General features: G+C 38.2%; 1 protein-coding gene across 2 annotated transcripts in view; it reads right to left on the bottom strand.

Annotated features, from left to right (window-relative positions):
• The window catches only part of LOC143275614 (uncharacterized), a 37,115-nt gene that overhangs the window by 11,618 nt on the left and 673 nt on the right, over positions 1-24,824 (bottom strand). The window contains exons 1-12 of one of the 2 annotated variants that reach the window (XM_076579867.1): positions 21,747-21,769; positions 18,504-18,578; positions 17,351-17,440; positions 13,381-13,483; positions 11,549-11,722; positions 7,843-8,003; positions 6,129-6,254; positions 4,554-4,633; positions 3,201-3,238; positions 1,989-2,034; positions 854-918; positions 295-355 (exon numbers count right to left, since the gene is read on the bottom strand). In XM_076579867.1, the coding sequence (XP_076435982.1) occupies positions 295-355; positions 854-918; positions 1,989-2,034; positions 3,201-3,238; positions 4,554-4,633; positions 6,129-6,254; positions 7,843-8,003; positions 11,549-11,722; positions 13,381-13,483; positions 17,351-17,440; positions 18,504-18,558 (999 nt within the window). In that variant the 5' untranslated portion in view covers positions 18,559-18,578; positions 21,747-21,769. Of the gene's footprint in view, positions 1-294; positions 356-853; positions 919-1,988; positions 2,035-3,200; positions 3,239-4,553; positions 4,634-6,128; positions 6,255-7,842; positions 8,004-11,548; positions 11,723-13,380; positions 13,484-17,350; positions 17,441-18,503; positions 18,579-21,746; positions 21,770-24,824 lie in introns of those variants that run through there. The other variant, XM_076579857.1, reaches the window with a different exon arrangement.

The raw sequence follows: 24,824 nt of genomic DNA, 5'->3' as shown, positions 1-24,824 counted from the left end.
ACTGGTATAAGTGCACATATCAACACAAAGATCTCTAACAAATGGATTGAGACAAAGAAAATTTTGTTCACATTTTGTTTTGGGTTTGTCTAAAAGATTTTTTGAGTATTATTATCATTATTATTATTTTAAATAAGGTCTTAGAAGCCTTTAAAAACATCCGTGTTCGTTCCAAGAGACAAACTATTGCTCAGATAAATAGGTAAATAGACTCAATAAACAAATGGCCAAATCTCAGAATTACAAGTGAAGGTACAGTTGGCCTTTACTGCATTTGCAAAGAAAGAAACTCACAGATTTATCTTCGTTGACACGAACAAGATACACTCCATCTTCAGCTATTTTGGTGATGATCCTGTAACACACCACAACAGACTGGCATTGTTTTGTGCACTTATTATCACATGTCATGTCAATATTCACATGTACTAACCATCATCAGACAAACAGCAATATTCACAAGCATAAACTATGCGACCTGCTTAACTGCTCCTTGTTCATGAGCCTAGATGGTTGTGTTTTCAAATGTACCCATAGACAGTGGTAAAACAATGTGCAGGAACATGTGAAACACACACACAAACACACACACAAAGAACAAAAAAACAAAAAAATACCCACAATAACTGTTCAGTCATGGAGGCAGAACGACAAGTGAATATCTCCCCAGGAGTGGAGACCACCACCAGCTACTTAAAAAAAAAAAAAAAATCTCATAAACATTTGCTGTGTTTTTCTTATTAGTAATAATAAAACAACATTTTACAGGATCATTCAAATTTCAACAGGATCACGGATTCAATGACAATGGTTGATATTGTTTTCAGTGTGCAATGTGCAGGTCTGTACTCACTCATTTGCCTGCTCTCTCCCACCATTGAAGTAGATTGATGACCAAAACTCACTGGCATCAGACTGCTGAAAAGAAAATTAAATATTTGCTTTTAACCCTTTGGTTGCTGCAGTCGCCGCTCGGTGACTTGCAGCGAGAACACCACAGTCACTGCATGGCGACTTGTAGGGAGAACGCTGCTGTCGCCGGACGACGACTTGCGCATTGGAGTTAACATACTTTTGCTACTCCTAAAAAAATAACATCAAACTTTGTCATCACTTCCTGCCATATATACCAGAAACATCCTTCTCATTGTTGAACCAACTCTTGTGCGGTTTGGAGCGAATTTCAGCAGCTTTTCTAAAACTTAGTTTGAACGATGGTGAGTCTTTCAACCAGTTCAGTTTGTAACCAGCAGTCGTGTTTTAGACCATGCTATACGGAACAGCAAACTGCAAGTCTGATTGAAAAGCATTTGGCAAAAAATGATTTTGCTGCTGAGAGTGACAGTGGAGAAAATTTTGTGCCACACGGCAGTGAAAAAACGAGTATCCCACATTCCCACAGGCTGCTCTGCTGCATAGCCAGTTTCAGCTGTACTGTGCAGCTGACTTAGCCGGCTAGCAGATGTTAGCAGCTTGAACATAGCTGGTGATGTAAGGGTTAATAAACTTTTTCTTTCTTTCTTTTTTTTTTTTTTTAAACATTTACATACTTTCAAACAATCAAAACGAACAAAAAGAAAAATTGAAGCATTTAAGTATTAAATTAGTATCTACCAATACCTGTGTGTATGTGTGTGTGTCTGTGTGTGTTGTTTGTGTGTGTGTGGGTGTATGTGTGAGTGTGAGTATGTGTGCGTGCGCAAGTATATGTGTGTGTGTGTGTGTGTGAGAGAGTGTGCGCTTATGCATGTGTGTGTGTGTGTGTGCACATGTATATGTGTGTGTACCTGAACAAGCATGCTTGTGTGCATATGAACGTGTTAATGTGCATGTATGTGTAAGCGCATGTGTCTGTGTGTGTGTGTGTATTTGTGTGCGTGCTGACATGCATGCGACAATGTGTGTATGCATGTGTACATAGCACATGTGAGTGTATGTGTCATGTGTGGTTTATCTTTTATCAGATGCTACTGTCCTTTGACACATACCTCATTTTCTTTCTTTGTGCTGCTGCCTTCTGGGTCTCTTCGTATTCTGTGAAAGGTATAAACACACACACACACACACACACACACACACACACACACACACACACACACACAAGAATCAGAGACATATTCCTTCCTCTTTAAGAAATATTTCAGGGAAAGGCAGACACAAGACAGTGACAGGAATACTGACAAACTGTGCCCCTTGCCATGAAGAGAGAATGAGGAGAGAAGCAAACGGACAAACAGAGAAGCGTGAAGTCTGTGTGTGTGTGTGTGTGTGTGTGTGTGTGTGTGTGTGTGTGTGTGTGATTCAATGAATAATTACTGTGGATAAAAAAAATAACAACAAAAAAACACTGTCATCTAGCACACTATAGTGTGTGACTTTGTGCATGGGTACATAATTATAATGAGAATAACAAACACTTATTCAAGACTCATTCTACACAGAACTTTTTAAGTAGTTGACATACATCAAAATTCATTATCAGTAAATGACAAAATGATAAAATAAATCTATTCACATGTTCACAGAAAACAGACATCATAATACCATTCATCAACTTTCACACACTCATGAACACACACACACAAGTAGAGTTTCACACAAAACATTCATAGCATGGATGAAAAGCAGATTGGAACTGTGGTGGGCAAAGATGTCAGTACTGTTTAAATGGATGGTTCTTCAGAGGAGAGTTGAAAGAGGCTGTGGAAGCAAAGTGTCTTATGTTAAATCGAAGGGATATTCCAGACGATTGGACCCAGAAAGAAAAGAGTACACTGACCAAATGATTTTGTTCTGACAAATGGAACAAAGATAATAAACTGTCAGAAGAATGGAGATTTTAAGACAGGGTGTAGTGACAAAGGATATCAGAGAGATATTTAGGGTCAGTGCCACTGAGAGATGACAAGCTGACTGAATACAACAGATATATATGAAATCCTGAACTGAATAGGGAGCTTGTGCAAGGATTTCAGAAGGAGTGTGGCATGTTCATATTCAGGCAATTTAAGAATCAGCCTGGAGGCATTGTCCTGGGCCTATTCAAATTAGTGAAGCTGGTATTGGGGTGCCACTGAGGACTGCATTGCCATTGTGAAGCCTAGAAAGAATAAAGTAGCATTCACAACACAGCTTCTTTACACCCCCATTCCATCTTTCCCCTCTCTCTTTCTTTATTTCTGTCTCTATTTTCTACTTACGGTTTTGAACCTCTATCGACAGATGGCGTTTCAAATCCCTGAAACAATAAAGACAAAGAAGAATAATGATGTAAATATTTTTCTTAAAATTCAGCAAGCAAGCAAACTAGCAAACTATTGCCTCCTTTTCCACTTTCCAATACAGACTGGGACAACAGGTACATAAAAAATTTTTTAAATTCAAAGAGAGACAGACAGAGATACAGGGACTGACATGCTGAGAGACAAAGAGAGACAGAGACAGAAAAAGAGGGAGAAAGAAAGAGAAAGAGAGACAGACTGAGAGACAGAGACCAAGACAAGACAAGTGGTTTATTGTACATCGGCCTCAGGCCATTAGACAAACACATGGGAAGGCGGCGGGCCGGGTCTGGTGCAGGCAGGGGGAGGGGGGGTTTGGAGGGGGTACAATCTGGAGAAACACATCAATAGCAAAAACATTGTTATAATATGAACTCGCGTGCTGGCAAATCTCAACAGAATCAAACAAGCTGATATAAAAGTTGTAGGGGATGTTTAGGTTATTATCACTGATTGTCATTCAACTGGCAAAAATTCAAGGGTTGACAAACTTCTTTAACGATCACACACACACACACACACACACACACGTTAATGATAATAATAATAATGATAATGATAATAAACATGTTTATAATGTACATTTGATATTTCTTAGCATTTTAACATCATATTTGCAATGCCATTTTAATCTTACACATTCACCAATATCAACAAATGAAACATATAGAAGGTGTGAAATTAATGTAGAAAGCATCAGTTCAGTAATCACCATTATCATATGAGATCTTTTCTTGATACCATGAAATATAAATGTTGAGACAGATTACGCCTATGTGGGTCATAGTCTGCTTGGAGCAATATGCAAGTGGGAACCTTCTTGGAATCTTTTAGAAATTTTATTCTTAAATCTGCATACACTGGGCATTCAAACAGAAAATGCAATTCATTTTCGGTTTTTGATATACAAAAGTGGCAGCATCTTTTCTGGCTCGAATTGCTATAATGATGGATATCATTATTAGGAGGGAGTACACCAAGTCTGATCTGAGAGAGAGCAACTCCAAAGCAGTAAATACCAGTATTCAGTATGTATTTTTCTCCTCAAAGACAACCTTTAATGATCGATAATATGCCTCTTTATTTCGAATCGTCCCAGACCATTCATGAATAAATATGTCGACCAGACGTTGTTTAAATATACCAAGGAATAATTTAACATCCTCAATCCCTTGTTGAAGCCACACAATACCCAGACCAGTTTGACACAGACAAAGAGAGAACCAGAGACAGAGAAACAGAAAGTGACAGAAGAGTGTGGTGAAAGATTACCTGACTGGACTTCTGTTGAACTTTGGGTGATTTCTGATTGAACTTCATGTTTCTCAGTTCATCTACAACAGCTGCAGCTCCTGAAGATGTGTGGATGGAAATTTAGCCATTTCAAGACACCATTGGAAGATACAATGTACAAAAGAAACAAATATGAATAATGTAAAAGAAACAAATATATCAAACAATGGCATCAAATATACTTTTACTCCATGTATCTTTTACTCTTCACCTGCCATCATGTGAACACGTCAGTGTCTGTGTGGTGTGTTCAACAAGCATTTGGAGTTTCTGTTATACAATTGCCTGTACATTAAATCATTCTACTCCATGTACGAGTTAACTCGTATCATGATTGCTTCCCTGTGGACATGACACAAGTATTCTCGTATCAATACACTTCTAATTTCGTTTATTCTTGCTTGCTTTAGTTGGCATTCTAAACTGAGCTGTTTACAGATTCCTGAAGCATGAAAATGAAACTTTGACTGATTAAATCAACAATATGATTTTGGCCCTTGTGATGAAAACCCCCCCCCTTTTTTTCTTAACACTGCAATGGTCTCATGTAGTGCTGGTCCAGGGGAGTTGTAACAGGCATGCGGCTGTGGGGTAGAATGAGTTAACAGTGAAATACTGATCAGCACTGACAGGACTACCCGACTGGTGGAAATGTTTGCATTCAGTAACTTTCCGTAAATTTTCAATTTGACAAAAACATAATTTTCTGATGGTGAGCAAAGCCATTCAAACTTCTTTTTTTTTTCTCTCAATATTTGACTCTTGCTAACTATAACTGCTGTGGGCCAGTCCCAGCTTTGAATACATGATTAGTCATGGTCTGAACTTTGACCAAATGATTAACTTTGTGATTTCTAAGATGTCCCTGCACATCATTCTGAACTGTGTTTATTTAGCTGCCAGTTGCCACTTTGCAATCCTCCTTTTTTTTTTCTTTTTTTTTCTTTTTTTTTTTTATAGGGATAGGGGGTTGGGAATACTTTTTTGTAATTTTCTCTTAATAAATATATATCATCCACCATGCAAATTTCTTTCTTTTGAATCTGACCCATTGAATGATTTAGCTTACACTGCATTATATGTCACAGTGAATAACATGTAAAGGACACTTCTTAATCACATGTACTATCTTAGGCAATGGACTGAAGACAGCTACTAACTAGTTCACCTAAAAAAACTGGCTGGATTAGTTATTTTATGGTTTTACCTTTTCATCAGTACAATGTCTGCACAGTGTCACAATACATTTCGATCAGTGTAAATTTTTAAATGAATGAAATTGAATAAATCAGGAAAATTTAAAAACCTGTTCACAGGTGACTACATTTTTTATCGTGATTTGTTTCTGCTGACTTTCTGGACAGTCACTCCCTTCTACTCTCTGTTTGAGAATTTGCAACAATTTTGCAAAGAATTATCAAAACATTTGTTTTTAGTTCTTGACAAATGAACGAAGCTGTCAGCACACACACACACACACACACACACACATATATATATATATGTGTGTGTGTGTGTGTGTGTGTGTGTGCTAACATAAAATCTATCATGTACCATCAGCTGAAGGAGTCTTGACCGGTTTTTTCGCGTCCGGGCGTCTAGGCACTGGGGGTGCGAGGGGTGGTCGTTCTTGTAGATCTGGCCTTGACATCACCACACGATCCATCTCGTCATCAGAGTCTGCACGATTGTGAGAAACGATGACACTGACATCTTCAATATTACTACTGTAAAGTTCGGTCTATAAGCCGCGACTTTTTCTCCCAGGTTCAACCTCTGCGGCTTATACAGTGATGTGGCTTATTTGCGGATTTTCCCAATCCCGGGATGTCACATTCTTAGCTGCCCTTCAACTCACCAAAATCATGATTTCTGTTCATTAATTTTTGGATGAGCTTCAGATTAGTGTGCTAACTGTTCACGTTTTAAAAATCAGATCCGTACACATTAAAGCTTTCAGTTGAGCATTCAGTTCTACTCTGCTCAAACGCACACCCTCATCATGCCGAAAACACAACGTAATGCCTACGATGCAGCCTTCAAATTGAAGGCGATTGACCTAGCTGTTGAAAAAGGTAATAGAGCCACTGCACATGAGCTTGGAGTGAATGAATCGATGATACGACGTTGGAGGAAGCAGCGTGGAGAACTTTTATGTTGTAAGAAAACGATAAAGGCCTTCAGAGGCAAGTGGTGTAGAAGGCCTGAATTAGAAAAAAGACGACAGTGCAAGCGACGAACCAGCAGCGACCTCCACCTTGTGTTCAGGTTCATCAAGTGAAAGCGAGGCTGAGGTCAGTGACAAGATGGTGGAGGAAGCAGTGCTGACCCTCTTTAACTCAGACACTGAAGACGAAGATTTCAGTGGATTCAGTGAGCAGGACGACGTGGAATAAAAGTGACTATCCCTAAATTATCTTATTTTCATTGTGTTTTTTTGTGGGGTTTTTGTTGTGGCACTTGCAGTATTTTCACTTGCTTTTCTTTGTGTTGTTTCCGCTTGTGTTTTTTAATTCATAACCTACAGTATTGATAGCTTCTCCGTAGTATTGGTATGTGTATGAAGTTCAAATTAAAAAAAAAAAATCATTGTGTTTATTTTTTTGTGGCACTAGCCGTATTTTTGCTTGGTATGTGTTCCGGTACTGGTAATAGGTGTGGCTTATGTGTGTATGAAGTTCAATTTTTTTTAAAATTTAGTGGGTGCAGCTTATATACCAGCACGCTCAATAGACCAAACTTTACGGTACTGTCATTGAAATGACAATCATTAGTATATGACCCTCTCTATTTAAGATAAAACAACAAAAAACAAATTTTATCTGTCTATTTATAGCATATTTTTAGGGCAGTCAATGGATTTGACATCATACCCAACAAATGCTCATGCATGCATATACTCACAGAGTAATAGTATTAAAGCACACTGACAAAATATACATATATATCTCTATGCTCAACTGCTTGATATTTGAACTCCCACTCACACACACATGCATGTACACATACATGTAAACACAAACACACAACAACAAAAATGACACATGCATTCTCTCTCTCTCTCTCTCTCTCTCTCTATATATATATCAAAAACAGGTGTATTTGCATACATACATACATACATACATACATACATACACAAACACACTACAACAGTCAATACACACACATACATTGCAATACACACTCACAGCGCACACACACATCATTAAAATACCACATCAAAACAATAACACATATCACAACAATAACACACATCACTACACACCATCTGTCTCCTTTTTGTTGGTGTAATCAGCAGGCAGATGAAAATTGCTGGTGTCTTCATAGATGCTTGTTTCAAGTTCTTTCAGGTCCTGAGACGAGATGGACTCTGAGCCGGCATCGTTGTAGATCGCTGTGTCCCAAGAACTCCCATCACCTTCAGTCCTACACAAACACAACAACCACACCACATGTTACAAGCAGAACAGCCGAATGATTAAAGCATTTGACTTCCAATGCAAGGGTGATGGGTTCCGTCCCTGTATCTGAGCCACTTGGGATAAGCATGAAGATCTTTCTGATTTCCCAAGTCAAAAGATGCACACACCTGCTAGTGCCTGAACTTTGTATATGTGTTTATGCAGAACATAAAATAGTCAAGTTTGAGGTCCCATAATCCCTGTGAGCATTCCTTGCATTATGGAAACACAAACATACCCAACAAGCACTCTCCTGAAAACAGAGTATGGCTGCCTTAGCAGCAGGGTAAAAATGTTCACACAAGTAAAAATCCCACTGGTAAATATGGGTGAATGTCGGAAATGCAGTCAATGAATGCAGAAAGAAAGAAAAACATCACCATGTGCACCTGGGATATATAAAACATACGGAGGGGCAGTACACCATTAAAAAAGAACAGATTAATAAAAGATTTTAAACTAAAAAAAAAAAAAAGAACATGCATATGTACCAACAGGGTAGAAATTCAGTTCTGCGAGGATATGTACAAACAGGGTAGAAATTCAGTTCTGCATCCTTGCATAGTTACAAATATATATGCATTCTCCCGCAAACACACATGCATGCATGCACACACACACACACACACACACAGGACACAAAGTTTATGCAAGCTCTTATGCACATACACTACACATTAAACATTAATTATGGGGCTAATGACCAGGCCTCTCATACAAAACAGTTTGCTTTTGTTACTCATTCAATTTTGCTGCTTTTGGGGTAAAAAAAAAAAAAGAAAAAAGTTGAATGACTGGTTTTGATGCTATTATTTCGATAAAGTTTTTCTCCTTTATTTTCACAATTAATTAATTAATTAATTTCATTTTACTTATTTACTGCTGTTGTTTTTGCTGCCCCATCATCTGCACCGTTACAGTGTTATAACACTCATTCTGCTTATTCCGAGTCCCACCCACACATAGCTGACTTAAAAATGTAAATGACACACCAAACAGATCTTACTATATCTGAATGCAGAAGAGACAAAAACATGCATGGAGTGCTGCATGTAAGATAAGATAAGATAAGATAAGAATAACTTTATTATCTCCACCTGGAGAAATTTGGTCAGGTGCATTATCACAACATAGACAAGTAAACAACATGGGGACCATAACTGTAAAAGCCAACAACAGCCCCAACAAATATTACGAAGATACAAATGTAAAAAATATCACATACATCGTTTCATACATACATCCACACACTGCAGGTAATAACTAGTATTCTTAATGTAAAAACAGAAAGAATTAAGAAACATTATTTGAATATAATTATAAACATAGCCTACTATACTGCACATTGATTATAATAGACAGATAAGATAAGAATAAAGATGAATTGCGGAAAACCACAACCAGATAATCAGCACACACCCGCACCGCACCTCCCCCCCCCACCCCACCCCCCACACACGCAGATAACTTGATCAAACAAGAGTAATAAACATATGTTCTCAAATAAAAGCATTTCACATATTCGCTTTTAAAAACATTGCAATTAATTATTACATCGTAATTATTAAACAGAAATATATTTAGAATATGGACGTTAGCATTAGACATATTCATTGTACATTCATCCTGCATATTGCACATGTTTAGCTGATGAGGACACAAGGAAACAAAGTTAGTGACAGATTAAAGCACCTGGGAAGTTTTCTTTTCTTTTTTCTTTTCAAATATCATTCTGTAAGTGATAAACTGACATATAGCTATAGATGAAGCATAGGCCAATATTGTTTTAGTTTTAACAGACATACAATACATTTTACAAAGACATAAAAGGGGTAAAGGTGACAAGAGAGGGAAAATGTATAAAAACATCCTTGTAAGGAATGTAATCCAGAAACAAGAGGAAATGGTATCACTTCACAATACATAGTGATGATGACAGGACTGGACAAAAGACAACATAATCAGTGAACCAGCGATCCAAAAGCATGCTTAGTGTGTTACACATGACTAGATAGCATCAGTGAAGATGAACTTCCTCATACATCTTGTGTAATATCTGCTCTTATACTGGATACCCTAGCACCTAGTTTTATATTTGACGGACTTTCATTCACAATTTTGTTAGGTTTTATGCCTCTATTAAAGATCTGAAGAGAAACTAACATTCTGCCATAAATGTATTGAGTGACATGTTTGTAAAAGATTTTTTTAATTTTTTTTTAGTTTCACTTTTATATTCAGACTTAAAACAGGATGCATCATATTTCATCACAAGTTCCTCATGACATGAGTGTGTACTCACAGAGAACTGAATCGATCCGAACTGAATAAATCTTATTATCTGAGGGTAATAGAGTAAGCAAGACGATGTATGTTTTTTTGGTTTTTTTTATCCAGCCCTTGAAAGTGAAACAATAAAAGAAGAGAAAAAAGGCAATCATCACATCAATACAGCATTCACATAATGAATCATGGATACATGAATCATGATTTGACATTTACAAGACTAAACAGCTAACAGAGAATGACATGGAAGAGAACTGAAGGGGAAAAGAGAGCAAAGGAGTGAGGTAGACAGAGAGAGAGAGAGAGGTAGAGAGAGTACAAGACATGAAAATTAATATATGTCAAAGTAGTGGAACAAGGAACTTGAACCCTGAACCCTTGATACGTAAGAATGTAAGTGTGCCAGTGTTTCCAGTGACTCTTGACACACAAGTAGTGTCCCTCTACACATAAGTGTGTTCTCACACAGACTGCAGAATGATGAACACATGTTTTGAACCCTTGTTTGAGTTCTGTTTAGGTTATTCTGTTATGTTTGTTCTGCTTTGTCTGTTTTCTTTTGTTTTGTACTGTTTGTTTTCTTTTGTTTGTCTTGATACACATTCACCAGTGATTAGCTGCAGAATGGGTCTGTTATGGTGGTGATGATGTTGACAAGAAAATAATAATCTCTGATGTATGGGAGGGAAAAAAACCCAAAACAACATAAAATACACCCAACTAACCAGTTTCATTAAATTTCCAAATTACACATGCTTTGGTAATCCCTCTACACCATGCACACAAAATTCAACAACAATGCGTTCATAAACATTTTTTTTTATTTAACTGCCCAATCTGCCCTGTTTCTGTGGCATTACTCTCACGCCATTCATCCCGAGTCTCCTACACACAGCCACACCCAGATTCATTAGTCCCAGTCCCGGCACTGGCAGTCCACAGGGAACTATTGATATAAGGTCGCTAAGTCACACACCAGAGTAGAACCTGCACTGCTGCTGAGTGCTGTTCAGCAGTGCCTGATCTAAATCAATAAACTTAGGACACAACCTACTATGCCCCCTACTGATAACAATAATCACTTAGTAACGGAGCCAGACTGACAAAATTCTATTTATCATTCTTCTGACTGAACCCTCTATCCACCTCCACAGCTTGGTTTTGAGTAATGTGACCACTATGCTTTACTTGGGATGAAATGGATCAAGGTTGCCAAAACATCACCTGTTAAGTATCCCATTGGCTCTCAGCATTTCCTGTTTGAGAAAGGCCATCCATTGCTTCATCTCCTTCTCAGAAGAAGAGGAGAAAAGGTAGGACCTGTATGCTGAGTTCACATGCACCAGCTTGAACGTCCAGGTGGCCTCCTTCTCCGTGATCTCTCCCGCTCGAAACACTCTGCCAAAAACATAAAACAACATGAATGATAAAATTATTTTTCAATCTGAGGGTCCTGGGTTCAAATCCTACTAGCGGCGCCTTGTGGGTTAAGGGTGGAGATTTTTGCAGTCTCCCAGGTCACCAAGGTGCGCAGACCTGAACCCTTTTTGTGTCTATATGCATTCCAAACAAATATCACTTACACATGTAAGTGTTCATTACTTATGAAAACAAGAATATACCCTGCACTCACAACCCCCAAAATGATGTTGGATTTCCAAAATGGTGGGGTAAAAACAGTCATGCAAAAGCCCACTTACACACACACACACACACACACACATATATGAACATGCACCAGCTTGAACATGGGAGTTTAATCCCATGAACACAAAAGAAGAAGAAAATGAAGAAGAAGCACATGTTTTTTTGTTGTTTTTTTCTAGCTCTGGTATTCACCTGAAGGTGTTCCTCCTGCCTTCAGCTGACATGTCTTCAGGAAAGCATCTGGGTTTCATCATGAAGTATCATCGTGTGCCAGTTTTCCTGATATGGAGAAACAGTCTGCCCTGCCCCGTTTTGATTTTGGAATGCACTTCTCCTTCATGAACTGCCAATCAAGACTGAAGCACTTGTATCTATCATAAGGGCTGGTGGGAGAGGGGTGGGGTGGGAGTGGCATTGTTGGCGGGTGGAGGGGCTGTGTACTCACACAGAGGACAACTCAGTGGGAGGCAACCCACTTCCACCAGAGCACTCCTCCATTTTCAAAATCTGGACATCTTGACCTCCCCTGTCATGCTCAAGAGTTTGGCATGTACACAAACTCAAGTATTGTATTGTATTGTATTCATTGTACTGTATTGCATTAATTTAACTACATTGTGATGCATCACTCTGTTATCATTTTTTGTAACAGCAGATTTCTCTGTGTGAAATACAGGCTGCTCTCCCCATGGAGAGCGTGTCCTCACAGCCTGTCACCACAGTGCATCACCAACCTTTCCTCTTCTTTTTGCCTGAAAGTGTGTGTGTTATAATGTCAAAGTAGATTTTACTGCAGATTTTTGACAGAGACAATGCACACCAGAACTCATCCGAACTTTTACAGAAACGTCACCATGAAAAGATCCTCATACAACTGTCTAGATGACCCAGCTCATGAAAACTGATACACATTTAACTCTTTCTGCTTCACAAGTACATGCCTGCTGTAACTCCCCCTGGACCAGCACAACATGAGATCACTGCAGTAAAAAAAACTGGGTGGTTCACTAAAACAGCAAAAAATGATGAAGAATTGTTGATTTGTCAGGTTTAACAAAGCTTCGTTTTTACGCTTCCAAGATCCATAAATGAATCAGCTCAGATTGCAAATTGTACCAAGAAAGAATAAATTAAATTAGAAATAATGTGTTGGTTCCAGAATGCTCATACCTGGTCCACAGGGAGAGTAATCATGGTAAACGTTTACTTGTAGCTGGAGTAGAATGAGTTAAGCACAATGTCTTTAGTATAATATAAAAAAAAACCCAAAAAACAGAGATGATGATAATACTGATGCTGATGATGGAACTGGTGGTGAGGATATCTGATGATGATGATAATGATGATGATGATGATGATGATGATGATGATGAAAAGACAATGAGACTGCTCAAGAAAAAAGCACTCACCTGTCGTAACCATAGAGAGAGAAAGCGGAGGCGGGTGTCCGGGACACCTCACTTGCGTAACAGTAGACACATCCTCCTGCGATGGCCACGTATACCTTTGGCCCTGGAAGTGTATGATATTGTCATTACCTTCAAGACTACCATTAGTGACAACACCATACAAATGATATCATCATTACCTTCAAGACTACCAATACTACCAACATGTACAAATGATATCATTACCTTTAAGACTACCAATTGTACCAGCACCATAAAATAATAATGTCATTCTTCTATCATACAAATGTCCAACACCGTACAATTGAAATCGTCTTTACTTTCTGTGACACACACTACCAATAGTACCAGCACCATACACATGATACTGTCGCCATCTTAGATACAACCAACAGTACCTGCACCAAACAAATGATTTTGTCATTACCTTCTGTTACACTGACTACCAATAGTACCAGCACCATAAAATGATGTCATAATAATTACCTTCAAGACTACCAATAGTACCAGCAAAACAAACATGGTATTGTCATTATAACAAGATTAACAATAATACCAGCACCTTATAACGGTTTCCATCCAGACTGCCAATAGCACCAGCAAAACAAACATGGTATTGTCATTATAACAAGATTAACAGTAATACCAGCACCTTATAACGGTTTCCATCCAGACTGCCAATAGCACCAGCAAAACGAACATGGTATTGTCATTATAACAAGATTAACAATAATACCAGCACCTTATAACGGTTTCCATCCAGACTGCCAATAGCACCAGCAAAACGAACATGGTATTGTCATTATAACAAGATTAACAATAATACCAGCACCTTATAACGGTTTCCATCCAGACTGCCAATGGCACCAGCATCATTATCATGATCACTTTCTAGACTACCAATTATACCAGCACCATACAAATGATAGCATCATCACTTTCTACAACACAGACTACCAATTATACCAGCACCATACAAATGATAGCATCATCACTTTCTACAACACAGACTACCAATTATACCAGCACCATACAAATGATAGCATCATCACTTTCTACAACACAGACTACCAATTATACCAGCACCATACAAATGATAGCATCATTACTTTCTGCAACACAGACTACCAATTATACCAGCACCATACAAATGATAGCATCATTACTTTCTACAACACAGACTACCAATTATACCAGCACCATACAAATGATAGCATCATTACTTTCTACAACACAGACTACCAATTATACCAGCACCATACAAATGATAGCATCATTACTTTCTACAACACAGACTACCAATTATACCAGCACCATACAAATGATATCGTCATTACTTTCTACAACACAGACTACCAATTATACCAGCACCATACAAATGATAGCATCATTACTTTCTACAACACAGACTACCAATTATACCAGCACCATACAAATGATATCATCATTACTTTCTACAACACAGACTACAAATTATAGCAGCACCATACAAATGATATCATCATCATTTTCTACAACACAGACTACCAATTATACCAGCACCATACAAATGATAGCATCATTACTTTCTACAACACAGACTACAAATTATACCAGCACCATACAAATGATAGCATCATTACTTTCTACAACACAGACTACCAATTATACCAGCACCATACAAATGATAGCATCATTACTTTCTACAACACAGACTACCAATTATACCAGCACCATACAAATGATAGCATCATTACTTTCTACAACACAGACTACCAATTATACCAGCACCATACAAATGATATCATCATTACTTTCTGCAACACAGACTACCAATTATACCAGCACCATACAAATGATATCATCATTACTTTCTACAACACAGACTACCAATTATACCAGCACCATACAAATGATATCATCATTACTTTCTGCAACACAGACTACCAATTATACCAGCACCATACAAATGATAGCATCATTACTTTCTACAACACAGACTACAAATTATAGCAGCACCTTACAAATGATATCATCATCATTTCCTACTACACAGACTACCAACAGTACCAGCACCAAATATATGATACTGTCATAACCTTCTACTGCACTGACTACCAATAGTACCAGCACCATAAAATGATGTCATAATAATTACCTTCAAGACTACCAATAGTACCAGCAAAACAAACATGGTATTGTCATTATAACAAGATTAACAGTAATACCAGCACCTTATAACGGTTTCCATCCAGACTGCCAATAGCACCAGCAAAACAAACATGGTATTGTCATTATAACAAGATTAACAGTAATACCAGCACCTTATAACGGTTTCCATCCAGACTGCCAATAGCACCAGCAAAACAAACATGGTATTGTCATTATAACAAGATTAACAATAATACCAGCACCTTATAACGGTTTCCATCCAGACTGCCAATAGCACCAGCAAAACGAACATGGTATTGTCATTATAACAAGATTAACAATAATACCAGCACCTTATAACGGTTTCCATCCAGACTGCCAATGGCACCAGCATCATTATCATGATCACTTTCTAGACTACCAATTATACCAGCACCATACAAATGATAGCATCATCACTTTCTACAACACAGACTACCAATTATACCAGCACCATACAAATGATAGCATCATCACTTTCTACAACACAGACTACCAATTATACCAGCACCATACAAATGATAGCATCATCACTTTCTACAACACAGACTACCAATTATACCAGCACCATACAAATGATAGCATCATTACTTTCTGCAACACAGACTACCAATTATACCAGCACCATACAAATGATAGCATCATTACTTTCTACAACACAGACTACCAATTATACCAGCACCATACAAATGATAGCATCATTACTTTCTACAACACAGACTACCAATTATACCAGCACCATACAAATGATAGCATCATTACTTTCTACAACACAGACTGCCAATTATACCAGCACCATACAAATGATATCGTCATTACTTTCTACAACACAGACTACCAATTATACCAGCACCATACAAATGATAGCATCATTACTTTCTACAACACAGACTACCAATTATACCAGCACCATACAAATGATATCATCATTACTTTCTACAACACAGACTACAAATTATAGCAGCACCATACAAATGATATCATCATCATTTTCTACAACACAGACTACCAATTATACCAGCACCATACAAATGATAGCATCATTACTTTCTACAACACAGACTACAAATTATACCAGCACCATACAAATGATAGCATCATTACTTTCTACAACACAGACTACCAATTATACCAGCACCATACAAATGATAGCATCATTACTTTCTACAACACAGACTACCAATTATACCAGCACCATACAAATGATAGCATCATTACTTTCTACAACACAGACTACCAATTATACCAGCACCATACAAATGATATCATCATTACTTTCTGCAACACAGACTACCAATTATACCAGCACCATACAAATGATATCATCATTACTTTCTACAACACAGACTACCAATTATACCAGCACCATACAAATGATATCATCATTACTTTCTGCAACACAGACTACCAATTATACCAGCACCATACAAATGATATCATCATTACTTTCTACAACACAGACTACAAATTATAGCAGCACCTTACAAATGATATCATCATCATTTTCTACTACACAGACTACCAACAGTACCAGCACCAAATATATGATACTGTCATAACCTTCTATTGCACAGACTACCAATAGTATCAGCACCGTAAAATGACAGACCTGCCAACCCCAAGCAAGCACTGTCAGTAACATTTTGAGATAAAGTGTCAATAGCAAATACCATTTGTCAAAAGCACAACAACATAACTATTCATTTTATTATGTCATTCAGTCCCAAGGACTAACTCAACATAAAGTGGAAAAGCAGAGAGCAAAGGGCAGTCCCTTCATTAAGGGGCTGAAGTCACTCACAGGCAAAAATCTTTAACTTGTTCCTCAGACTCTGTCGTCTCAGCCAGCCGCTGTGGATGCAGTTGTCCTGCTTCAGGAGATCCTGACAGCCTGCCATACAAATACATACATGCTTGTTTCGATGGATGAATGAAATAACTTTGTATACAGGGTGCGCACAAATTTCCAAACTTAGGAGTTAGGTTTTGTGTTCACAGTGCCACCCACACACTAACACACAGAAACAAGAATAACAAGAACCAATCAAATACCTGCACAACAGAGCACACACACACACACACACACACACACACACACACACACATACATACAATGCAACTGATATAAATTCTAAAAAGTGCTTTGAGAGGGAGCGCATGACTTTGGCTAACAAAAGTAAAATATGTTTATACTGCTTTGAGTATCTCCAAAACACCCCATCCTTTCCTCCCTACTTTTTCTTTTTCTCCTTTTTTTTTTTGTTGTTGTTGTTGTTGTTTGTTTGTTTTTTTGTTTGTTTTTTGTTTTTGTTTGTTTGTTTGATTATGTGCTGTGGCTTCACAAGCAATCAGATCTGCAACATTACTCCCGCCCCACTCAACCCAACTCGCTCACTCAAAGCCACACCCCAGATCATCTGTCCAGTATCAGTGCTGACAGTCTACAAGGAAACTATCAATGTGATGGTGCCAGTGGGCCACATATTCCAGTCTGAGGAGGCACTGCACTGCTGCCGAGTCACTTCTGTGGTGTTCAGTACTGCCTTTTCTGATTCAACGTATGCAGGGCACCACCTTTCCACACACCCTCACCCCCACACACAGCCTGAGTAAGAAACGAATAAGAAAAAAAAAAAGAAGAAAGAATTCTTCATTTGATGCTGTTAAATCTGAGATTCTAATATAACCATGCCTCCCCATTAAAGAATTTTTAAAATGCATCAATTGACATCATCATCATCATCATGAATAAAGCCTTGTTGGCAGTTCACCCCTATCTCCCCACCCTACCTGTGGTTTTAATTCAAACTTCAAGAAAAACACACACAAACACACATACAGTGATACACACGCAGTGTGACGCACACAGAAACACAAAAAAACGCCTCTTAAACACACACACACACACACACACACACACAAAGAGACCATGGAGTATGATGACTGCCACTTACCAAAAGTGCGGTTTGGAATAGGGGCAATATCGTGACAGGAACTGCTGTATGCCATTCTTCACACATGGGACACTTCTGGTACACAGACATAGAAAATATATATCCAAATGAATCATACATAATTCAAGTACAAATTAATTTCCAAATGTACACATGATATCATAATCTAATATATGAATACTATATTTTTATGAACTTTTACCTTCAGGAAAATGTTATTAATTGTATGTCTCTGTGTGTGCACGTGTGTGTATGCACATATGTGCGTGCATGTGCATGCGTGTATGAGTTTGTGCATGCATGTGCATGAATACAGAGTGCATATACATCCTATTCTGTATTAATTTTCAATACTGCATGTCCTTGTTTTGTTATGCTTGTGGTATTATATTTAAACTTGTGTTCTTATTGTGTTTATATACCATGTGTGACTGTGATCATTGTATGCAAGGTTCACATTATTTATTCATTTTATGTCTCTTGTGTACTCACACTGAAGGACTGTGAGATGATCATTGCATGTGTTATGATTGTGATTGTTGTACGCAGGGTTCAACTTAGAATTTAAGCATTTTACGAACTCTATGTATTCATACAGAATGACCGTGGATCTTGTACGCTGTTTGTGTGGCATACACCACATATGAATTTCTCTTCTTGAGATAGTTCAGTATTCTGTATTATGTAATGGCCTGTGATGTCTACTGGGGGCAAGTCCTGTCCATTTAGTCAAAAGAGCTCCATAGATCAGCCTCCCTTTAAACTGGTGTGTTCATCTGCACAGCTCCATCTGTCATAAATGTATACACTGCTTCTATCTCAACTACTTCTATACACTCCTTTTGTCTCAAATACTCATATCTTGAATACACTCCTTCTGTCAAAAAACAACAACAACAAAAAAACAACAACTAAAAAAACTGCATCAAACAACTCCCTTTGTCTCAAATAGAATCCTTACACTACTTTTGTGTCTAGTAATACAATCCATCTATCTCGAATACACCTATCGTCTCATCACACACATCTCTTCTGTCTTGTGTATCAGAACCTGTCCAGTCTCAAATGCACACCTGTGATATATATATATATATATATAATATGTGTGTGTGTGTGTGTGTGTGTGTGTGTGTGTGTGTTACCTTTTTATCACCAAATGTGTCAACAGTTTCTCTTTCAGAAAATTTTTTTTCTAGTATTTGGTATCTTCTATCTCAAATACACAACTTATCTCAAATATACTCTAGTCTTTAGTATACTCCTTTCATCTTGAATGCACTCCTAGATCTTCCTATCTCAAAATATATTTCTTTCATCTTGTAAAAGTTGTATGCACTCATTCATATACTCCTTCAGTCTTGAATACACTCCCAAATGAAACATCACAAGCAGTCAACTTCATCCTTGTAAAACTGCTGTTTGAGTCACATCCTATATGTATTACTTCAAACATCTTGGAATATTTCCGCCTAACTTGTTTCCATCTGCACTGCTTGTTACCATGATTTCCACAATGATTTGTGAAGTGGGTGTGGTGTGTGGATGTGTGTGCCTGTGTACATGTGTGGTGTGTGTGTGTGTGTGCACGTGAGTGCGTACGTGCGCATGTGTGCATGTTTTGGTGTGTGTGTGTGTGTGTGTGTGTGTGTGTGACTGAGTGTTTGAGTGTGTGTGTGCCTTTGTTGCTATGTGTGCATGTATGCAACTTGTGCATGCATGTGTGTGTGAATTTAAATCATCATCTTTCTTTCCATTAATTATCATTAAAAATCTTCTTGTGAAGGACACACAGAGCTCTCTAAATCTCTAATTATACAAGAGGGTTGTTCTGTACGTACAGAAATGTTTCATTTGTTATCATTAACATGCTCTATTATAAAAGTTATAAAATCTCCGATTGGGTTCAAGTCTACCAACTCATCAGCCTTTATTCCATGACCCCAGTGAGGTTATTATGGCACATATTCTAGTATTATACTACATTGTATTGAACTGTACTGTACTGTACTGTACTGTACTGTACTAAATTGTATTGTCACAACAGATTCCTCTGCGTGAAATTAGACTGCTTTTGCCAGAGAAAGCAGCATGTTGCCTTCGTGCATCATCACCCATAGTTTCCCTTCTTTTCTTTTTCTGTCTGCAACCAGTGCAAGAGTATAATTGTTTCATCATCAAAGTGGGTTTTTCAGGACCACAACATTTACAACAGGGACAACCCTTGCACCACTGTGATACTTGAGACTTCACAAGTGGTGACAAAGAGTGACTGACAGACAACTGGTGAGGGTAGACTAGAGAAGGAGGAATGGGGGCAGGTGTGCTCTGTCTCTGAATGAACATAGATTAATCTCTTATACTGTTTAGTCTCTGCTTCAATCCCTGCTTCAATCTGCTGACCCCCATAATGCCCTGTGGTTACATGCAGACGCACCCCTCGAGTTCAAGCTCCTCCTTTGTGCACACAGTGAAAAGAATTCCATTACTTCCTTGTTCTCAGCACATACACACATACACTCTCTCTCTCTCTCACTCACTCACTCTCTGATATATCTCTCTACCCCTCTCTGAGCTCCCTGTCTGAGCTCTTTCTTTAAAGTTAACTCTCTTGCTCTCCCAAACAGTCACAGAGACCTAGACTTTTTAGACACAGTATCAAAGAAGTAACACAAATACACAATGTCTGTCCTGACATCATGAAGGCATTATGACAACACACACACACACACACTCACACTGACACTGACACTGGGTTTATGCAGAACAGATTACTCAGAACTAAATTTAAACAGATTCCAAATAAGTGTTCCAAAGTGCACAGGTTCAAAGTGCAGACAACATTGACAATGAGCACTGTTAGCTGGTCAGCATGAGAACAAAAATTGAGGAAGTACTCCAGTCTGACTTGTCAAAGACTTTTGCCAGGAAATGATGCTCATTCATGTCACATGATATGAAGATACCATGAGCATGTTTGATAGAATGAATTCTTATTCACATATTTTTGTATATATGGATAGTGCAGACACACACACACACACACACACACACACACACACCACAAACATATATAGAGGAATTTATCTTATATACTCTGCTCTCACAAATAACATTGTGATACACTGCACCTTGACAGTTTACAAACAAAAAAAATCAAGCTGCAAATGTATACATGTATACACTTCCTCATTGGACAGTCAGCTCCCCCCCACCCCCTCCTCCCCACACACACATCCCACCCACCTCCTTGCCTCCCAACCCTTCCTCAATCTTTGCCCCCACCACTTGACCCTGAAAACCACCACACAAACAGATCTATGTATGTATACACATTTTGCATTCATATACAGCCACTTACTAAGCACACACACATACACACACACTCACAAACACACACACAGAGGCAAGCATCCATTCACAAATTACACCCAGGTAAGACATCAACTCCTCAAGACTGATTGTGATACTATGGAAGCAAACCCACTATTTTTTTAAGACAGACTGACACAGGATGACGAAGAACTTGCTCTCAGGTCGCACAATGTCCAGATGAACCTGAATGTGGCAAAACACTTGATTCTAGCAATAGTATTATTGTGCTGATGGAAAAAAACTAAACAAAAATAAAAGCTTTTTACAGATACTGACTGCCAATGTACTTGCTCAAGCTGCTGCCAAAAATTGCAAACAATTGTATTCAGATTCCTTTTGTGTGACAAACAGAAGCACTCTTGTCCGCTGCCCACTAAACCAAAACTATTTTCACATACTCTGAAGCAGTTTTGTGGAGTTGAGTTTAGATGACAAAGATCTAATCAAATAATTATTTCTAATCTTTCAAATAAACACACCAACTCAAGTGATTAACTTATTGATTAAGGGGATTAGGTGACTAGAAACAATATCAAAATACCAACCTGCTGGGAAAAAGAATCAATCAAATTTCACCAAGGAAATAGGAAAAATGAAAATGGTGAGTTCTGGCCAGATGTGCCAACCTCCATACCATGTCACCAGCACTGGAGTTTCCCTGAGGGAAACGAAAAATTGACAGACCGACATAGGCACACGGAGAAGATGCATGGATTATGAAATGAAGGCAGCTAGATGGACATGAGGCCCAACTGAAGAGGAAAGCCAAAAAAATTGAGACACCTGGAGGTGCACTGGCCCTTTGCTCATCAAGGAGTGCAAAGGAACTTATTTTAAAACTTAACTTTCAAACTGACACAATAAACAACTGAAGCAACTGTCCACTTCTGTTTTGTATTCCATAAAACTCTCTTTTCCTATCAATCTATTCCATAAAACTCTCTTTTCCTATCAATCTATCTCAAACAACTGCACAATACATGTAAAGAGCAATTAATAGATTTTCCTAATAATCTTAAGGAACAATTAATTTTTAGAGCTTGACACCCCCCAAACCCCATCTCCCTCTCCCCTCAGCCACCACCCCCACACCAAATCAAAGCATTTTATCCCCACAAAATGGATATAAACTTGGCTAATTACGTTTACATATATCATCTAATATCATTTCAACTAGGAGGCAAGAATGCACTGGCTCTTACTAGTCTTAGTGCTGCAGCCTTGGGGGATACTTGGCCTTTGGGAAATATCCAAATGCCAACTGTCCTAAAACCCTCTTGGCCGAGAGAGTGGGGATGTAACTTGGGCAAGACATTCTCCACTATAATCAAACTCTAGCCCAGACAGTCAGGACAACAGTTGCCTCTGCTGCATTTTGATGGTCATAGTCAGACATGGCTGACTATCATACACATCATTTCAAGAGGAAAAATTTAATGATGAATGCAACTGTGCACAAGCACGCATGAATACACACACACACACACACACACACACACACACACACATGCTTAAAGTTCAAGAAATTTGTCATCCTAAATTAACACACTTTGCTGCATATCTTGTCCTAAGGATGATAATAACAAGCATACCCAGCTATCACGCAGCTTCCTTGTTCCATAAAGGGTAATAAATTATACATGTATGCATGGGAACAGTCTCCACACATTTGTCTCAGCTCAACTTCAGCCAGGCAATTTTCATTTGTAAACATGAAAGATGCAACATCCAACTAGTTTAAGTGTTGGACTTTCCATCTGAGGGTCCTGGGTTTTAATCCCCAGTTTGCAGTGCCTGGAAATATAAGGCTTGAGTTTTTCCAATCTCCTAAATAAACAGCCTTTGTACTAGTCCATGTGCACATCACAGGCAGAAGATGAAATACTAATCATGTTAAACATACAGCAATTCATGTGTTGTTTGGTGGGTTGTGGAAAAACATACTCAGGATACACACTGCCAAAACCTGTCAGAGTAAGGTTGCCCACATGATGGGGTAAAAATAGACATGCACATAAAAGCCCACATGTAGTGATGTACTATATGTGGACCCCTATGTGTGAAAGTTGCAAACCATGAACACAAACACTTTTTTTTTTTTTTTTTTTTTTTTTGAGAGAGAGAGAGAGAGAGAGAGAGAGAGAGAGAGAGAGAGAGAGAGAGAGAGACTCAGAGAGAGAGGCACAGACACAGACCGAGAGATCTATAGACATGAATTATAAAAACAGGTTAAATTTTTTTTTACATAAGTGAAGGCTGTTTGTAACTTAGATCACTTAAATAAATATACACCACCTTTGGTGGCTTTTGGTGCTGTTGTTGTTTTTTCTTTGTTTTATGTCTACATTACCTCCCTGCATTTTCAGCTTCTTTTTTACCCATTGACCAGCATGTGATGTCAGAAAGACTGAGAAAAGTGTGTGAGTGAGTGAGTGAGAGAAAGTGAGAGCAAGCAAGTGAGATAGTGAGTATACATGATGTGTGTGCACACGTTGCATGAGTGCATGTGTTACTATTTTATCACAACAGATTCTTCTGTGTGAAAATTGAGCTGCTCAGACTCCATGAGGAAGTCTGTCACATTTCTGCTTCTTCTTCTTTTCTTGTTTGCAACAGTGCAAATGTATCATTTACTATTAAAAAGTGTGCTTTTTCTTTGCCAGATTTTTTGCTCAGTACATTTAATATATAAATACTTGGTGCTGGAGAAAAAGGAAGCTGAAGTCCTTTTACACACATATATATATATATAAACATATAGAAACAGACACCCTCTTTAACAGTTTATGCGCATATTCATTAACATCATCATCATGGATGATGGTCCCTCATGACAACATTTTAAGATTTTCAACAACAGAGAAAAAAAGAAAGAAACTCAAGCTTTAACAAACATCTATAATTCCCTTACTCTGTAAGTCCTAAACTTTCATAGCTTTAGGCTGAAAT

This window comes from Babylonia areolata, chromosome 2, assembly GCF_041734735.1.
Source record: "Babylonia areolata isolate BAREFJ2019XMU chromosome 2, ASM4173473v1, whole genome shotgun sequence".
NCBI classification, from domain to species: domain Eukaryota; kingdom Metazoa; phylum Mollusca; class Gastropoda; order Neogastropoda; family Buccinidae; genus Babylonia; species Babylonia areolata.
Note: the sequence above shows the minus strand (reverse complement) of the source record. Positions and strands in the feature narration are given on the sequence as shown.